General features: G+C 46.1%; 1 protein-coding gene across 2 annotated transcripts; it reads left to right on the top strand.

Annotated features, from left to right (window-relative positions):
• Positions 1–10,833: 10,833 nt before the first annotated feature.
• On the top strand, positions 10,834–12,433 carry LOC136508860 (uncharacterized). Of its 2 annotated transcripts, XM_066503636.1 has the most exons (4): positions 10,834–11,255; positions 11,354–11,477; positions 11,711–11,808; positions 11,973–12,433. In XM_066503636.1, the coding sequence occupies exons 1-4, from the start codon at positions 10,947–10,949 to the stop codon at positions 12,204–12,206; spliced, it is 765 nt and encodes a 254-aa protein (XP_066359733.1). In that variant the 5' UTR covers positions 10,834–10,946; the 3' UTR covers positions 12,207–12,433. The 2 variants fall into 2 exon arrangements, with proteins under 2 accessions (XP_066359733.1, XP_066359734.1); XM_066503637.1 differs by lacking the exon at positions 11,354–11,477.
• The last annotated feature ends 7,674 nt before the right edge of the window (positions 12,434–20,107 follow it).

Raw genomic sequence — 20,107 nt, forward strand, 5'->3', positions numbered from 1 at the left:
AATTTTATAAACTTATTCTACGCATCGCTATGAACACACAGACACGAGAATCACCGAAAACGGAGCTAAAACGGAGAAGGTATGCTAATTATAAGCTATTGATGGCACTTTCGTAAATAACGTGAACTGTATTCAAATGAAAATAAATAAAATCTGAAATTGAAATCTGGTTAGGGTCGGCGGGCAAAATACGAGAAAATCCAGGGTCTCTTTAGAAAGATTGCCGGCGAAAGGGTATCTTCTATTTGTGATCGTCCGATCTGGAGCGGACAGCTGCAGTGGCTTGGGGAAGAATCCGCTGGCCAGAACAGGAAGACCAGCACGGTGGCTACCATAGATGGCGGCGAGGAGCTCACCGGCGCACATGGAAAACGGCCTACGAGCCATGATTCGACGCGAAAAAAGTACGGGGAGATAGAGGGGACCAAGGCGAACTCATCAAGGGCAAATTAGGGCACCACCAATGGAGGCTAACACTCTTAGTGGTTCTAGTACAAATAAAGTGATCCACATAGACTAGGAAATGTTGAGACTACTATTCACACAGTGCAAACTATCACTACTTGTGGTTTGCATAGAAACTTTTTACTTTCATCATGCCTCACCTTTATTTTCTCTCCCTCTTCATCTTTAGCATGGACCACCTTCTCTCTCCTCAAGCATATGTAGCTTCTACAAACCACTATAACAAGTGTAGAGTATCTACATTTTTTATCCGATCCTACGTGACTCTTGGGGCTCCGAAGCTAAAAAGTAGCATTGGGGAAGGCCTTAATCGACGAGGAACGAATGAGGATAGTGTGCGGCTCGGAGAGGCAGGCGGTGATGCTCTGCAATGTTCAGTGGTGAACAGTGAGCAAACAAAAGCGAGACAAAGAGTTAGGACAGGGCGGGGAGGTCCACTACCATGCGAAGATGCACGGCGGATGTTGCTGGTGATGGAGAAGTGGCGGACGGTGACCACAACAGCAGCGGCTCCGGTGCTTCTCGGCGAGATCCAAACGACGGCGCTCGACAAGCTCAAGGTGAGACGGCTTCAGCTAGGGTTAGGAAAAAGCGGCATGACATTTGGGCTTGAGTTTATATAGGGGCATAGGCATCACGCGCTCGCCAAATCATGGAGAACAAGGAGCTAGGCGATGGGATTCCATCCCTAGGCAAAGTCCGTCTTAGCCACGGGAAATTAAGAAGACGACGCCGCTGGCCAGTGGGACTAGGGTGTCGGTGAGAGGAGGCATGGGACCCTGCGGTTAGCGAGACCGAGAGAGAAGGGAGAGCGGGCGCCCCACGCGGCTTGGAGCTAGGCCGCGGGGTGGAAATGGGCCTACGGGGGAAAGAGGGAGAGGGACGTAGGGTTGGGCCAACAGGCCGAACGGGAGAGAAGGAAAGAGAGAGGGAGTCTTTTCCTTTTTCTTTTTCTCAAACAATTTTTTCAAAGGCATTTTCAAAAAGAGTTTTGAATCCTTTTTGAGTTTGAATTAAAACCACTCAGAGAAATAAAACATATGCACCAGCATGTATGCACAAAAATGTTTCTACACCCTATGATTAATTTTAATCAAATAAAAAAATATTATTTCCCTATGTTTTCATGAGCACTAAAATTCATAAATAACTCAATTTATCTCTATTTCAAAAGAAGCAAATTTTAGGGTGTTACAACGAGTGATGAGAAAAGTGTTGCAGGTGGTACGAATGACAGCTAGGAAACCATGTCCCTCTTCCTACTTAATTCCCTATCCAAGTTACGAACCACTACACCAATTTGGTTACTATTTACCCAAAACTGCCATCGGCTTTTAAAGCTGAAAACCTCTCTTACCATTCTACCCTGACCCCTCTCAGATCCATCTGCTCATTGCTCTCGTCCATAGGCGATTAGGTTTTGGGTGTGCCGCCATTCCCCACCTGCCCCACACCATCCCTAAGTAAAAACCTATCATCAAGCGGGTACGATGCCAATTGCATCCTCCTCCATGACCCGTCATTAGCCGCGTCCCTAATTTAGGAAGACACTAGATCGCATCTGAGCACTGCTCGACAACCACCCAACAACGCTAGCTGGAGTATCATCAGGCTGCCGCTCGACCTCGCCGAACTCTCCTCCAAGCTATCATCCATCCTCGTCAATCCTCCTCTAGACCATTGGTAGGAGCGTTGGTTGGTCCAAGGCCATGAAGGTGAGGCCCAATTTCTCCCTCCCCCTCATATCTAGATATGTGAATGCATAATTCTTGAAAAAAAATGATTGGCATTATATATGAATCTAGTTAAGACAACAAAAATCGCACCAAGGATTAAATTCCTTTGAGGCCTACAACATAGATCCTCCGAATGGAAGTAGCTATAGCTATTGTATCTTTGTCATTGTTATTGATAGAAATCGCTGCACAAAACAAATGGAAAATTGACTAGAGGTGTACAAATTGATTGTGACTTCTACATCATATTTTATAATTTCTAATTCTATTATTTGTAAATGTTAAAGTTCTATAGTAACCTTGTGCAATTAATATTTCATTTGTTTTATGTCATTGCCAACTTGTGATCTAAGGCTATGTTTGTATGTATAAAATAATTCAAACAACTCCCTAAGTTTCATCATAACCTTGTGAGAGATTTCTCATTAGGGGGTAACGTCTTGGCATGTTGGTTCTCTTCTGGGCATTTGTTTGCAAGATTTAAATGTGTCCTATGTATAGAATTTACAAATTTGGGTGAAAAATGGGAAGTTTCTATGTTTATTGTTGTAACTAAATTTGCATGAAAGAACCATAAAGATTAAATGGCAATGGATGTTGTGTTTTCTACACACTACATTAGGGTTCAAAGCACAATTCCAACACAACCTTCTCTTTTGGGAGCTAGGAATTAGTCATATTGCCAAATAGGTTTAGAGACAGAAACACTTCCTTCGAAGAATCAAGAGCTAGAGCTAGAGAATCAGGTTGTGGAGCTCTTCCAAATAGGCCATAAGGTTCTTATGGTTTTCATGTAATGCTAGCAAAGCGTTTCTCTTCTTGATTTGTTCAATTTATATAGGATTAACGAATGGCACCTCAACTAATTTGTTTTCAAGTAGTATCTCCTTTTTCTAAACCTTGAATTAACTAAGTAATTGAATAACTTTATACAACTATGAAGTATTCTATGTGATCTGTGCATACTTTCTATGTAGGTATCAAGGACACTAAATCACTTCAAACTTCTTCGAAGCCCATTAGAATGGAGAACAACAGACCATACAAAGCCAGAAGACCCCGCTTTGGAGAAGTCTATGCCGCGCTCAAAGACATACCTGACTTGGACCATGCCGACTTTCAAAGAGCCTTATGGGTATTTTTTCGTCATGACTGCCTATTCAAAACTCTTATGACGCTTCGACCAGGGTTGAGGAAGGACTGGCTACTCACACAACTCGGATGACAGTAAGGCTTGTTGTATCTGCCACACATATCATACCGACAACATGCTTCATAATGTGGCATTTATGTCTTGTAATAAGATTGGTTAAGTAATTGCTAGGGGTCATGCATTCTTTTCCTAAATTATCTGTCTCAGTTTCATCGGACCAGGTATGGTTTGTGGTTTTGTCTACTTTGGTTTCTCCTTTTCTATGTTATCTCTTTTGTACATGTCAAATATTTTGAACCTAGAGGTAGTACATATTCACTTTAAGTTCCAACTTATGCCCCAATTGGATCTGCTAAAATCTTTATAAATAGCAACAACCAGAGAGAGCCAGCTAATAGCTTTTTATAAGCTTGGTGGTTGGATAGTTTGAAACAGGCTATAAGCTAGACTATAAGGTGAGCTGTTTGGACCGACTATAGTTTTTAAGCAATTAACAACTTATTTTAGATGATTAAAAGAGGGCCTTGCTATAACGCAGTGGTACAAAAAAAATTTACCTTGTGAATGCATACACTAATTGGTAAGTCCACAGTTAGAATGATAATTATAACTCAGCGCCCTAGGTTAGCCACCTTATAAATTGCTAACATTTTGTATTTGAAAAAATGAAACTCATACCAGAAAACACTTTCAACTCTTAGAGGAGTAACTTCTTGAATGTCCTTGTTTTTTTTAGAGAAACCACAATTTCATTAACTATGAAACCTAACAGACTCGCTGGTTAAAAGTTCTGATACAATCTCTAGAAAATCCTCCTTCCAAATACAATAGCTTTCGAAAGACACCAGGCAATGCAAGCACCAAACTTAGCTAGTTGTGCACCACATACTTCTCTCGAACAATATGTTATATACATATGAAAATTAAGACAAAGCAGCATTCTTGCTTCTTTAATAACTACCGCATTCATGCCATTGTCTAGTTCCTGATCTATTAAAGAGTTCCTCAAGTTTATGCAATCTATCTCCATGACATTTTTCCCATACCAAGTTCATCAGCAATCTTCAAACCATTTGTGATGGGGCCGTGGCCAGCATGGAGGGGTCCTGAAGGTTCTGCAAATTTGCCTACTATATACCATCATTCTCGAATGCCCATTATAATCTCTAGCAATAGCTCCCCAGCCACCATTTCCAGATTGCTTACAGAAGGAACCATCTACATTTATTTTCAAAAAACCATCTTATAGTGGCCTCCATATAGGACAAGAAGGTGACTTCTATCTCTAAACATTCCTTGAAATTCGTCACTAGATTTCTAATCAACAAAACCGCTTCATCTAATGTAAATACACCTTCTACCTAAGAGATTTTTTTCGAGTAGTCCACCAAACCCATGATAAATGCAAAATTTCAATTTGCTGCTCATCATTTAGTTTCCATATTTTCTCTAGGACATGTTTGCTGATGAACAATTGCTAAGTTGAATATGTTTCTCTTCAAGCCGCAAGCTACGCCAAAGTTGATGCATGCTCTTTGCACCTAAGGAAAAGATGTCCTCCATGTTCATCAAGTCAATGACACATTGGATAAATAGTCTCAAGCTTCACCCCCCCTTCTTTTTAAAAATTGTCTTAATAGTAAACTATTATGGGCCAACCTCCCAATAAAGTGCTTCATCTTATTTGCGACTTGATATTCACGTGTTCGTTTCCAATTAAAATCAACGTCATCCCCTCCTGAATGACCTTGTAAGCCTTCTTTATGTTCAAGCTCACGGATGTACAGTTGTAGGCTGATTTAACAGAAAACTTGCCCTTTGCATTAGGATGCCAAGCTAAAAGGTCAACCTCATCATCACGTAAAGGTATTCACAGAATTATATCAACATCATTCTTGGCAAGATGTCTTGAACCATCCTGACATCCCATTGCCTAGTAACACGATTAGTAAGTTCTCTGACTTTTGAGACTAAAGTTGAACAATTGTGTGTTTTGACAAATCTATTTTGTGCTCTCGGCAGCCAAGGGTCATCCCATATGTTGATTTAATTTCCACTCCCAACCCTCCAAATTATGCCTTTTTGGAGTTGAATACACTAAGATGCTTCTCCATGTATATGACATTCCGTCCCATTGCTGAGCATATGAAGAACATCGGATCTTGGATAATATATGTTGCTTTTAAAACTTGACCACACAAAGAGAAAAGGATATTAAATTATTCTCTACCCTTGTCTTGCTAGCATAGCAATATTGAAAGCGTGTAGATCATAAAATCCCAATCCACCTTTGTTTTTTTGCTTCACCAATTTCTCCTTTTCCATCCAATGATTTGTTTCCTTATCTTGTTGTGTCCACTAGTATCGCAAAATCATTGTTATTATGCCATCACATAGTGATTTGGTGAGGTGGAAGCAAGACATAGCATAGACAGGGATGGTTTGTGCAATATACTTAATCAAGACTTCCTTTCTAGCTTTTGAGAGCAATTTTTCTTTCTAGCCTTGACTATAGCGCCAAATTTTCTCCTTTAAAAAAAGAAAAAGCTTTAGTCTTAGGTTTTCCATGAAGGCGGGCAGGCCCAAATTCTTTTCACTAGAAGCAGCATATGAAATTCCTATATTTTGCATGAAACTTCCTTTTACTTCATCAGACACATTGACACTGAACATAACCGCCGACTTTTCCTTATTCACAATTTGCCGACAACATTTCTCATAGTCATCCAATATCTTCCTAATCTTCATAGCAACTGAGTTTGTAACACTTAATAGCAAGAGTGCATCATTAGAAAAAAAACAAATGTGTCAAGCTAGGTGCCTTCTTACAAATCTTCACACCCTTTATTCGCTCTTCTTCATCAGCTGCCTGCAATTAATGCCATAGACAGAGATTTAACACAAATAACAAATAAATATTGTGACAGGGGGTTGCCTTGTCTAAGTCCTCTAGACAGATTGTTTCCTTGTACACTATTCACCTTGACCTTATAAACGACCATTGAAACACATTTCATAATAAGTTTGTTCCAATTTCTTGAAAGCCCAGTCTATGAAGCATTGGAATTTGAGATGACTTCTGCAAGAATATTCTATAAGCGATTTGCCAACACCTTTGTTACAATTTTGTAAATCACATTACATAAACTAATTGGGCGAAAATCTTTTAGGTGGTTAGGAGTCTTTACCTTGGGCATGAGAACAATATTTGTGTCATTCCATTCAACTGGCATCTCCCCACCATTTACATCTTTCAGAACTTCTTCAATTATTCTCTCACCCACAATGTGTCAACACTCCTTATAAAAAATGGAGGGCATTCCATCATGTCCAGGGGCTTTTAAGTCTCTAATTGAGTCCAAAGCTCTTTTAATTTCCGTAGTTGTGAATTCATCCAACAATATCTCATTCATCTGTTGTGTTACCCTTGGTTGTTTTGATTCAGAAAAAGAGCTAATGAGATTTCTGCCATGTGAGGTGAACAAGGCCTAGTAGTACTAGAATACAAAATCCTTCAAATGCTCTTCTCCTTCCACTCAGTCCCTTGATTGTTTCTCACCTTTGTTAGCATATTGGTTCTTTGCTCTGAGGTGAAAGCATGGAAAAACCTTGTATTCTTGTCTCTATTTTTTCGTCAATGCATATAACTTCCTGAATGTCTTTGTTAGTTTAAAATATGCAGGACCTTTCGTTATCGCTTGCATATGCCTTGAACAATCGCTAGAGTTAGAGTCCTTCTGGGCACCGCATAGGACGGGGAGGCGCACCTTGTGCACGTGTCGCCATTGGGGCCTACGACAGGCGTGGTAGCATCCGTGAAAGTAACATGTGGTCCAGACTTGTCCGGTTTTGCTATCGGCTCGCAAGATATTGGCACCACGCCTAACTCCACTAAAAAAAATTATCGTTAACCTTTTAAATCGATATTTTAAAATAATCTATTCAAAAATTTATTTTAAAAAATAACCCCTCTGTCCATGCCAAGTGATATGGCGCAACATTAACACTCTATCGCATCACATGCATCGACACGGCATAAAGCTGCCACCGTGGCCTGAATGATTAGCATGAAGCGTGCGTGGGGCCACCCGTCAGTGCCATGACACTTCGCGTGCCAAGGCTCTGCCACGCCAAGCCGCATGGTATGACACGGTTCCTTATAGGATCCACATGACCTCCCTCCTCCCCCTATGTCTCTCTCCCATTTCTTCTCTTCCTCTCGTAGAGTGAGCAGGCGCCCTCGTCCAGCCGCTAACGTCGGCCCAAATCCTATAATTTGAGCCCGAATTTTTGGGGGAAAACTATCCCCCCGCCTTCAACAAGGTATAGCCTCCGTGGATTTCTTTTTATCTCGGAACGTATTTGGTAGTTTAGTAGACGAACATACTCCTCACTTAGGGTTATGCAATTATTTTGAATAACATCACCTTTGTTACGGTGATCCTTAGGTTCACCCGCAATATATATACATGTATATTTAGTTGCATGTTGTATATGTGCATCATATGGATAATTTGTGTTTTAGGTACGGTAGTCTATTTTTGTGTCAGAAATTAGAAATAACTTCTATTTCTGATGTTATTTTTATTCCATATTCAGCCTCTAAGAGACCAGCACCTGCCTCTAACTAATAGATGCTATAGTTAGAACAGATTTAAAGAACAACTATAGAATCACATTGTTTTTTCCTTCAACAATGAAGAATGAACTATGGGCTCTCATGTTATTCTTTGGTTCCAAAAGAAAGGAAGAGGTATTCTTTACTTCTACTAGTTTTGTTGGGCTTGTCAAACTATTCATCTAGTTTACCATTGTATGCATTGCTTAACATGTTGTACTTTTCGTTGGATCTTCTACGAATTATGATGTGTTCTAATAGCTTGGCTTCTTTCTAATGTTATACAAAATTAGAAGCATGTCATTGATGTTAAAATCATTGATTTTTGCATGGCAAGATGGTGCACCCTGTATTGCCCCTCATTAAGCATACTTCATTAGTGCTATAATATACCTTGAACTATCTAAATTCATTTTATACTGAATTTACCATAAGAAGTGCTGTGTAGCACTAACCTCAAGTCCTCAACTGAACGGTTGCTGAGTCTGTTCCAGTTGTTCACTAATACGAACTGTCACTGATGTGCTGTGTTATGTGTCACTCTCTGTTTGTAGATCAAGAGGACGAGCAGGGGGAACATGTGGCCTGTAAATGCTGTCTCAAGTCATCTCCTGTTTTAGTCAGAAGAAAGAAGAATCATGAGCAGGTATTATGTAGTGTCTTTCTTTTACCTTGTTTATTATCTGTAGGCATCTCTTGAAACTATGATGGGGAATTGTCAAGGTAGCAACCCGTGTGAATAAACGCAAAAGCTGAGGGGCATGGTGGACAAAGGATTAACCAACCATTGTTCTGTTTGGTAGGCTGATGGCCATCGCAAAAGGGTTCCTCGTGCTGCAGCGAAGGATGACGACAAGGAACCTGCTCCCCCAGAGGAAATCTTTGAGGCGGTCAGAGAGATACAGAGCTTGGAGCGTGCTGGTTTACTGAGAGCCTACAGCATGCTCATCCGTGATGATCGTTTGTTCAGATCTCTAATGGCGCTGCCTAAGGACATGAGGAAGGACTGGCTGCTCATGGAGATCGAGAACCAGTGAACTGAGGCTTGTCCTGTTTGCGCTGCATGCACACAGCAACTGACAACATGCGTGACAATTGAGTAATTGACAATGTCGTCGAGTGATCTGTTTATCTATCTAGTGCTGGTTATGTGGTATTCGTTTCCCAGATGTAATTATCCTAGCCTCTTGTTGGACCATGTAATGCAATGCCTGTGTTGTTTCCCTAAGCTAGTATGAATCTTCTTCACTGTTTGCGTGTGAGTGTGTGCTACATCGTAATATTTTTTTCTTCCCTCTCTCAAGATCTTGAGATGCTTCTCTCTATTGTGCTGCTGTTCTTGCTGGCTTTGTTACCGTTATAAAAGGCCAACCAAACAAATCAAGTAATGGCTTACATTGTTTACATTAGTGCTGTTTTTCCATTCCCTGTGTGTTAACAGGAGAGAAGGGATTGGGGAAGGAACTCACGGAGGAAGGATCCGAGTCTAGAGTTTTTTTTTCCTGAACTTGTCTCTCTTCTCTCACACGTTCCTCTTAAGCGTCTGGACGCAGCCGAACACAGCTCAGTTACATGGTCCGGATCGATCCACTCGGAGCCGAAGAAACGTTTGCCGGGCCATCGGGTCCATTTACTCCGCAGGAGGCCATCGTCTTGCGGTGGCGCCTGGCTTTTGTTGCCGTAACACCGTATTTCCTTAGCCTAACCAAACACTATCTAAAGAGCAACTCTGACGGGTCCCTACTTAAACCCTCAAAATCAAATTACACAACCGGAGAAAAAACAGCTGTAGCAGAGTCCCTGCTAGTCATAAGTTTTCCATGCACGCGCTTCGCTACCGCTTGCTACTTAAACCCTCAAGAACAGGGAGAGCCCTCAAATAAACAGTAGGGGGCCGGTTTTGATGGTTATTGCTAGAGTTGTCCTAAGGGTGTAGTCGCAAGTCGCAACCATTTCCTTCACAAGCTGGGTCAGGCCAGCTAGGGCTGAAATCGGATTGGACGCAGATGGATATTAGAGATCTTGCATTCTATCCCTTATTTTTTTCGGATCTCGCAACCAGATAAGGATCATGTCGTATATTGATATCTATCTCATATACGTATGAGAAATCTAATTTTGAGTATTCAGATTCGAATATAATACGTATATTAAATGTTCATATTCAGACATGGACTGTCGGGTGAGTTTAGTTGGAGGACGAAGTTGGATGGGATATAACGATCCATGGATATTGGGATAAGGATATCCATGATGTATGTTTGGTTGGATAGATGTGACGAGTCATTTTTCTGTTTGGTTGGATGGATGAAAGTGGATGGGGTTGAGAATAGTTGACTAACTATATCTATTATTTAAAAATAATAACAACTAATTGGACACTAATAAATATGCACTAATACTAATTTTGTCATGATAATCACTACTTTAAAATAAAATATGTTAATTAGCACCACTAATATCCTAATTAGCACACTAAAACATGCACTAATCAACTTATTAGCACTTATCAGAACTAATCCTACTACCATAATTACTAAGTAATAATATAACATCCTAATAATCCTTAATTCATTTACTAATGAGAAAGATTAGAAGACATGTATAAGTTAGTCCGCCAGATTTTTTCGGACCATGAAATCCAGCATCTGGAGGTATATTCCCTATCCATGGATTTGCTTAACCAAATGCTCCATATCATGGATGATCCTATCCTATCCACAGATATCAAGCAACCAAACACACCCTTAAGATTTCACCTTTCGGAATGGATGGGTATCGAAAAATATTCGTCTCATTTTCATCCCTAAGCCCAGCCCATGTTATTTGGCCCATAGCTATACCACACGCAGCCCAACCCATCCCTTTTCCCCACCCGCTCTTCATACGAAGCCCTAACACCGCGAGGCTCATCGGCGGCGGCGGCCGATGGAGGCGGCGATGGGGCGAGTTGTGAACTTGAGCGACTTGGCGGATGCGTTTTCCTGCAGCCCTTCCTACCCCGGCGTCGAGTACGAGCTCTGCTTCGACCCCCCCTCCGCAGCGCCGCACGCTACCGCAACAAGGGCGGCGCCGCGCGCTGCTGCAACAAGGGCGGCATCGGCGGCGCGGAATTTGGCGCGGGCGCGGATGGGGGCCGTCGGGAGGGCGTCATCGAACGACGAACAGCCGCGGGGGAACCCAGGCCCCCGCTGGCGGAGGTTCGGGTTGGAGCGCCCCAAGGCTCCCCGGCGCGCAGGTGGAGAGCGGGGCGCGCAGCCCAGTGACCCGCGCGGCCACGAAGGTGCATACACGGTCGCGTATTGAACTGGAGCATTCGATCGATTTACTTTGCGGTAGATCTGTGGATTTGTGAAAGATAGCGTGCATTGTGTTTCTCAGGTTTGTGCCCTTTGGGCTACATCGTCCGTTATTCATAGAACCTTTACTCTGCTTGGTTTGCGGGCTGCTGCTGATCCGGGACTGGATGCTCAGTCCGCTGCCGAGAAGGATTCACACGGTTTCAGTAAGATTTCCACAATTGCGTGTCACTAACGCTTTTAACCTTGCACGCCCACCATTAGCAAGAGATGGATTGGGAAATATTGGGCTCATGTGATGGGTTAGTAAATTTGTCACAGAAAATGCTGGCTATTCGCGTGGAGTACTAATATGAATAGAACGGTTCTTGCTTGTGTTCCAGACTTCCAGTTCATTAATACGAACTGTCAGTAATGTGTTGTGTCACTCTGTTTGTAGATCAAGAGGATGAGCGGGTTGGACATGTGCCCTGTAACTGTAAATACTGTTTGAAGCCATCTCCTCTTTTAGTTGGAAGAACGAAGAATCATGTGCAGGTATCATATAGTGTCTTTCCTTTACCTTTTTATTATCAGTAAGGCATCTCTTGAAAGTTGAAACTATGATGAGGGAATTGTGAATGTAGCAACCAATGTGAATAATCGCAAAAGCCGAAGACATGGTGGACAAAGTATTAACGAACATGTGTTCTGTTTGGTAGGTTGATGGCAATTGCAAAAGGATTGCTCGTCCTGCCGTGAAGAATGATGACAAGGAACCTGCTCCCCCAGAAGAAATCTTGGAGGCGCTCAGAGAGATACCCAGGTTGGAGCGTGCTGATTTACTGAGAGCCTACAGCATGCTCATCCGCGATGATCGTCTGTTCAGATCTCTCATGGCGCTGCCTAAGGACATGAGGAAGGACTGGCTGCTCATGGAGACTGGGAACCAGTGAGCTGAGGCTTGTGCTGTTTGCGCTGCATGTACACAGCAACTGACAGCATGCGTGACAATTGACAGTGTCGTCGAGTGGTCTGTTTTTCTAGTGTTAGTTATGTGGTATTCGTTTCCCAGATGTAGTTATCATAGCCTCTTGTTGGACCATGTAATGCTATGTCTGACGTTTCCCTAAGCTAGTATGAATCCTCTTCAAATTGTTAATATGTGCTGCTGTTTGTGTGTGACTGTGAGCACATGAAACTAGTGGATTGCATACCACTTGTAGACCGTTTGCTGATCCTAACAACATGTCATTTTTCATCAATTTCATCAGGTCAACGCACCCATAAATTTCACTACTCTTCAATAGGGAAATGCAGCAACCTGTTACGAATTTTTTTGCAGGTACGCTTCTGAATTTTGTTCAATTTTTAAACCGGAACCTAACAATCTGACCTCACATATCCCTTCAGCCCGGCCAGCATCATATTTAGGCCCTGTTTGGATCCATTAATAGTAATAGTTAGCTAGCTAATTAACTCATAGCTAACTATTAGCTGGTTTTGCCCAACTAGTGAAATAATTGTTAATTGGATATTAGCTAACAATTTGCTAAACTCTAGTGAAATAATTGTTAATTGGGTATTAGCTAACAATTAGCTAAACTGTTAGATGGATCCTGCTTGGACTCAAAGCAGCTAATTACTATTAGTTTGTTTTGCCTGATTAGTGAAATAATTGTTAATTAGGTATTAGCTAACAATCATCTAAACTCTTAGCTGGATCCCATTTGAATTTAAAGGTGTCGATTATTAAATCCGTCTGTCCCACTATATCTGTCGTTCTGGACACACCGTATGTCCAGGTTTAGAGAATCTTTGTTGTACCTGGTAGAAAAGCTAAAACGACACATATAACGGGACAAAGGGAGTAACTATTGGCTGCTTGGATCCAAACATGACCTTAGCGGGTCTGGGCCTAACTAACTGTGGCTGGTAACTGACGCCGACCCATAAGGCCCAACACTATCGAACCCGCGCCCACGCCGCAGCCCAACCCTTCGGCGTAAGCTGATGATTTAGCTGAGCGACAAAATTAAGTGACAAACCTCCGTTTCTTCCACTCACACTCCTTGCATGCGTTTCACTCGCACAAAAACCCAGAACGCAACCCCCCCCCCCCCGGTCGGCCAGTCCCATACCACCTACCCTTGTTTGAATCTCCCCCTCCTTGATCGTAGGCCGAACGGCGGCGGCCATGGTGCGGAGGCGGAGCAACATCGACTGGTATAGCGTGTTTCTGTCCTACTTCTCTCACATCGGTCTGTCCTACTTGTGGAGGTACTTCTTTGCCGTCACCCTCTAGAAGAAGAGGGAGAAAAGCGACAGGCATGAGCTACACATGCCGATGGGGTGCACCGGCATCCAACTTCGGAACAATCAAGTCAGCGAATAACCGTCCATGTGGCTTTCGATGTCCAACAAGGGGTGGCACTCATATTGGTTCTACGTCAAGAACAACGCCACTGCCCTCTGTCGGAGTTCACCGGGCGCCTGATCGAAGAGGCCCCGGAGTAGTGGAGGAAGTGGGGCGTCTCGGAGAAGGACAAGAAGAAGATCTGAGACCACATCACCACCATCCACATCTTGAAGGAGAATGGCCTAAAGGGGTCGGGCATCATCAGGGCTTACCACGCAAGGAGGGTGGCGCCATTGATGATGCGCGTGCTCCTGCTGTATGCGATGGTGCCCGAGGCATCATTCGACGGAACGTCGCTCATCGAGGGGACGCTCCCCAACTCTGAGATCGCACAACGCATCAAGGAGGTGATAGAGCCTTTGTGGGACGATGCGGGTGCCACCCTCGACTTTGTTTACCTAGTGCTGGGGCATCCTCTGATGCGGCCGGAGCCAGGCTACATCATCTTCATAAGTTTCCCTTTCTCTTGCCTTCTCTTCAATTGATTTCCTGATCCCTTGATACTAACTTTGAGAGGGGCAGGACCAGCCGAGGGACCTCATCCTCATGGATCACCCAGCATCATTGCCGAGGGATTCAGCCATGAGGATGGTGAATCGCACCAAGGGCGAGCAGCCGAGGAAGGCAACGGTGGACAAGAGGAGGAAGAAGCAGCGGAAGCTACAGGCACGGGAACGAGGCGAGGATGCTGACAACGATGATGATAATGATGATGGAGATGATGACCTAGAGAACAAGGATGCGCTGATAGGCGTCGGGACCCTTCTTGTTCCATGGAGGGGAGGGCACGTCAGGGGAGCCAACAGAGGTGGGCCATACCGTCAGCCTACCCCAGGAGCCAACAGAGGCGAGCGGCTCTGTCGTCGCGCCTAAGGTGCCAATGGAGGCGAGCGGCTCCGCCGTCATGCCTCAAGAGTCGAGGGGAGCTAGCCCCTCTGCCCAGGAGTAGGGGCGGGCTCGAAACAGCCTCGTTCTAATGAGGCGGAGCAAATGTCGGGGGGTTCGCCCCCCAAACGCATTTGCTGCCCGACGGCACTGAGGTGAGTTATCAGTTCCTCTATTTTTTTTCCTGTTTTAGTCAGATTTCATCGTGTCTTATGTTTTTCGTCCCTTGCAGCATCGGCAGGCAGCAGAAACCTTTGGCGCTGGTGTCGAAGAAGAGCATCGCCCTCCAATCGAGGCAACAGCCTTCGGCTGGTGCCACGCCCATTTCGGGCAGGAGCAGCGCCAGTATATCCACGTCGTCGGCTTGCCAGGCACCGCCCACGGTGGTGCCCATGCCCTACATAGGATGGGCAGATGCGGGCATTCAAGGGGTGCCTTCGGATGTCGTTGAGCAGCCGGTGTCGACCGCGATACCACTGCCGACGATGGGACGGATGAGGCTGCTTACCAAGCTCGTGGTGCCGACCGTGGTGGGCCAGCGTACCTAGTTGTGATCCCACCGACGCATGTGGAGGTGGTGGCGGCCATGATAGATGGGTCACAGCCGGGCGCAATCGCATTGGCGCCTGAGGCACTGGCGCGACCCATGCCATCGGCGGCCCAAGCGATGGCATGTCCGTGCTCGAGGCCCTAAACCACTCCATGGGTGCATTACGTGACATTGTTGTTCCCTCTGACCGAGTATTGTTTGTTCCTGCCTCTTGCCTTTATCTTTATATACTTTTTGTATCCTGGCCATCATCTTTATGCAGTCTCTTATAGCTCATAGACGGGGGAAGTCTCAGTTCCTTCATCAACGGAAGGAAACTTGGGGCTGCCTCATTGAGGAGGCATGGTTACGTGGGGAGGTGATAGCTCAGCTTGTTGTTGCCCAGTAGAGGGTGGCCGAGCTAACTCCCCTCACCGAGGAGGCGGCCGATCTTCAGTCATGGGTGGTCGAGGCGCGTCGTGATGCTGACAAGGCCGAGAAGGCGTTAGAGGCCTTGTCATTGAGGTCATGGAAGGATGAAGAAGAAACCGCTAGGGTCAGGAAGGAGCGGGATGAGTTGCTCTAGAAGGACGCCGAGACCCCCCAGCGGATCCTTGACCTTCTGGCCGAGGTTAAGAAGGAAAGGGATCTAAAGCTGGGGGTTGAGGAGAAGCTCACGACCCTAGAGAAGAGGGTGATCCTAGATGCCGCAGCGGTCACTCGGCTGTGCAAGGAGCGGGATGAGCTGCTCCAAACCTTGGAGAGGCTCCGCTTGGAACATGGTGCGACTCGTGAGGAGCATGGCCAGGCTTTTCAAGAGCGTGACTAGGCCTACCAAGAATGTAATGACGTGCAGCAGAAGGTTGGCTCCCTCTAGGCTAAGCTCAAAAGCGTGATGACCTAGAAGCTAGAGGCCGAGAGAGTTTCTGCTGGGCTGGCTGTGGATCTCACCGAGGTGAGGAGAAATCTTTAGGCGGAGAGCAATGAGCTCGGTATCCTGAGTGCTGCCCTCGGAGTGGTCTGCGACGACCTTGAGGTGGTATGGTCAAAGGGGACCAGCTCGCTCGTGGCCCGTGCCATCAAGATCACGGCTCAGGTGCGCCAGCTCAAGAGGAATGCCCTTCGTGCCGAGGTCAATCAACCCTTCATGATTGCTCATTCTCATTATGGGGACAACATCGATCTAGAGATGATGAGCCATGGCTACGCGCTCGGCTACAAAGTCCACGAGCTGGAGGAGATGGAAGTGGTGGTGGCTCCCCTTTTGCAGGACCTAGCAGATAGGATAGAAGACGTAGTTGTCCCCTAGAGGGGCTTGTTAGTTAGATAGGTCAGATGATTATTTTTGTCATAATCGGACAAGTTCTGACCCCTGTGTTTCGTTCGAACAAGTCTGTTCTTTTATTTTGGTTTGAACAAATATGTTTTTTCTCCCTTTTTCTGTGTTAAAAGGGGTTAATGCGTTCTGACCCTTCCATTTGTCAAGACCGTAGGGCTTAGGGTGTGGGTGAACAAACTCTGATTATGCTGGTGAGCAAGAGTGCCGTAGCCACTAGGGCGTAGGTTTCTTGCAGTCCGACCAGCCTTACTCAGTCGTTTGTTTTTGTAAACCTTGCCACTAGGTTTTTTAATGTGAGGAAGGGGTCGGGCACGACGACTATTTCAGAAAGGGTATATATACGCTTATTAGCCCCTGAGTGAGACCCGACCCCTTGCCGTTGATGGGGTCGGGTGTCACTAAAGGTCGAGGAGAGGATAGCGAAACTAGTAAGAGGAAGCATCTCTTGTTTTCGTATGTACCCCCTCCCTAGGATCTGAGCCATCATTCTACGACCGTGCATTCGGTCTCCTTGCAAGTCCAACTTTCCTCGAGCTTCTGTGCATAGTGGGGGTCCGGTTGAGGGTTGGCTCATCTTTGTGATCATCGCCCCATCCATGGTTTTCGCAACCGGATGGGTTGAGCTAACGTCACTTGCCTCGATGGCTCGAGTGACGCACTCGGTGAGCTCGCTAACGGGCATGTCCGAGTGGAATCTAGGTCCATCGTTCATGATGGGGTCGGCATAGCCCTCATGTGACATTCCACTGCTCCTTGACCCACCTCCCGGCAGATGCCCGAGTCATTCCGGAGACCGACTTAGGTGGCCCACTGGCCTCCCCTCGATGGGGATTTCTATGGGCTTGGCTCGAGGTTAGGATCGAACAAGAAGGTCGAGATGACCCTATCCACTTTTGAGTGGGTCAGGCAAAGGGCGCTAGGGCTCATATGCATTTTCTCCCCTAGCTCTATTTGACGCAAGGTGGCCTCGAACCCTTTGTGGGCCAGCCTTTGAACCCCGGTCAGTTGGATTCCTGAGTTAGGGTCAGGTGGCTTGAGCCCCCGAGCCCTATTGGGCTCAGTAGGGGTCAGCCATGTTTCATGTGTCACCCCATCTGCTGTTTCCACAACCAGAGGGGTTGAGCTAACGACACTTGCCTCGATGGCTCAAGTATCGTGCTCGGCAAGCTCGCTAACGGGCATGTCCGAGTGGAATCCGGGTCCAGCGTTCGTTGATGGGGTTGGCATAGCCCTCATGTGGCATTCCACTGCTCCTTAACTAGCCTCCCGGCAGATGTCCGAGTCATTCTAGAGACCGACTTAGGTGGCCCACTGGCCTCTCCTCGATGGAGATTCTCTGGGCTTGGCTCGAGGTTAGGATCGAATAAGAAGGTCAAGATGTCCCTGTTCACTTCTGAGCGAGGTCGGGCAAGGGCCACTGGGGCTCATCTATGTTTTTCTCCCCTAGCTCTGTTTGATGCGAGGCGACCTCGAGCCCTTTGCGGGCCGGCCTTTGAACCTCGGTCGGTCGCCGCTCATGTCGAATGAGACGACTACTGCTTCATGACGCAACGCGAAGTGTTGTGATGCAATAATTGCATATGCGATGCTTGGATGTATGGGATGAATGTATGGATGAATGTATGAATGCTTGCATTAGAATGGATGAATGAATGCTCATGCATTGGAAAAGTAAAGTGGGGGTTGGTAAAGTTACCACGATGGCTCGAGTGATGGGTTCAGGGAGCTTTTACCAGATATCTCTGTGTGGGGTCTGGGTCCATTGTTCGTGATGGAGTTGGCGTAACCTTCATAGGGCATCCCCCTACTCCTTACCCATCTCTCGGTAGTGGCCCGAGCCGTCCGATCGACTTGGGCGACCTGCTAGCCTCTCCTCGATGGACATTCCATAGGTGGGCCCCTCCAAACCCTTCCTAGGAAGGCAGAGGCTAAAGCTCGGGGTGTGGGGGCAAAAACTCTGATCATGCTGGTGAGCAAAAGTGTCGTAGCCGCTGGGGCATAGGTTTCTTGTGGTCCGACCAGTTTTACTCAGAGTCTTTTCCGCACACCTTGCTTCTAGTTTTTTAACGTGAGAAGGGGTCGGACATAGAGAATGTCTACCGAATAGACACTCTTCCTGGCCCCCGAATGAGGCCCAACCCCTTGCTGTTGCTAGGGTCGGGGGCTTGATAGCGAAGTTAATTAGAGAAAACATGCGTAAATTAAGGGTGACCCACTGGCGCAGGACTTACCTCGGTGGCACGAGTGATGGGTTCGAGAAGATCTTACCGGATATGTTCCAGTGGAATCCGGGTTTGTCGTTCATGATAGAGTCGGAATAACCCGCATGGGCATCCTACTACTCCTTACCCATCTCTCGACAGTGGCCAAGCCATTCGATCGACTTGTGTGACCCGGTGACATAGGACTTACCTACGGAGATAGAGGATCAGATCACCCCTAAGAAATTAGGTAGGCAGATACACTAGTGGCGAACTTGCAATAAGTGGACAAGCTCTTAAATTTCATTATGGCCTAACAGATTTTTAGCCCTTCTCCCCTTTTCGTATAAAAAGGTTAGTGCATTTCGACCCCTTCCGTCGTTAAGGCCGTAAAGCCTAGGGTACGGGTGAACAAACTCTGATCACGCTGGTGAGCAAAGGCACCGTAGCCGCTGGGGCGTAGTTTTCTCGCAGTCCGACCAGTTTTACTCAACATTCGTTTTCACAACCCTAGCCTCTAGGTCTTAACGTGAGAGAGGGTTGGGCATGAAGAATGTTTGTGAGGTGGATATACTCTTAGACGCGTACCGACTCTTTCCGTAGCTAAGTCTAAAAAGCCCGGGGTGCAGAAAAAACTCTGATCACGCTGGTGGGCAAAGACACCGTAGCCGCTGGGCCGTAGGTTTCTCGCAGTCCAGCTAGTTTTACTCAGTGTTCATTTTCCGCAAACCTCGCTTTTGGGTCTTAACTTGAGAAAGGGTCAGGCGTAGAGAATGTCTATCAGATAGATACGCTCTTATCAGCCCCTGAGTTCGGCCCGACCCCCTGCCATTGCTGGGGTCAGGTGTCACTAAAGATCGGGGAGTTTGATAGTAGAACTGATAAGAGAAAGCGTACGTATATTAAGGGTAAAAGCGACATAGATGTTTGATGTTCTAGGCATTGACAAAGACTATGCCGTCGATGGTCTTGAGCTTGTAGGCACCTGGTCGGAGCACCTCCACGATGACATACGGTCCCTCCCGTGGTGGAGAGAGCTTGTGGCGATTCTTGTTGCTCTGGACGAGGCGGAGCACCAGGTCCTGACATTGAAGGCCCAACCCCGCACTCAACGGTTGTGGTACCGACATAATGCTTGCTGGTATTTGGCCAAGCAGAGGAGGGCGATGTCATGCGCTTCATCTAGCTAGTCCATGGCATCTTCATGGGATGCCTTAGCTCCCTATTCATCGTACGCCCTAAACCTTGGCGCTCCATAGTTGAGGTCGGTCGAGAGGATAGCCTCGGAACCATAGACCATGAAGAATGATGTGTAGCTGGTGGCCCAGTTGGGGGTCGTCCTCAGGCGCCAAAGCACAGCGGGAAGTTCCGTGACCCATCATCTACCAAACTTGTTCAACTGGCTGAAGATCCTAGGCCTAAGGCCTTGTAGGACCATGCCATTCGCGCGCTCGACCTACCCGTTCGTGCGGGGGTGCGCCATG

The sequence above is a fragment of the Miscanthus floridulus genome, chromosome 15, assembly GCF_019320115.1.
Source record: "Miscanthus floridulus cultivar M001 chromosome 15, ASM1932011v1, whole genome shotgun sequence".
In the NCBI taxonomy this organism is placed as follows: domain Eukaryota; kingdom Viridiplantae; phylum Streptophyta; class Magnoliopsida; order Poales; family Poaceae; genus Miscanthus; species Miscanthus floridulus.

Excerpts from the sequence above, each read along its gene's own strand:
- LOC136508860 (XM_066503636.1), top strand. The coding sequence starts at position 10,947 with ATGCGTTTTCCTGCAGCCCTTCCTACCCCGGCGTCGAGTACGAGCTCT. Across the intron at positions 11,256-11,353 it reads TGACCCGCGCGGCCACGAAG|GTTTGTGCCCTTTGGGCTAC; the intron begins GTGCATACACGG and ends TGTGTTTCTCAG. Across the intron at positions 11,478-11,710 it reads GAAGGATTCACACGGTTTCA|ATCAAGAGGATGAGCGGGTT; the intron begins GTAAGATTTCCA and ends CTCTGTTTGTAG.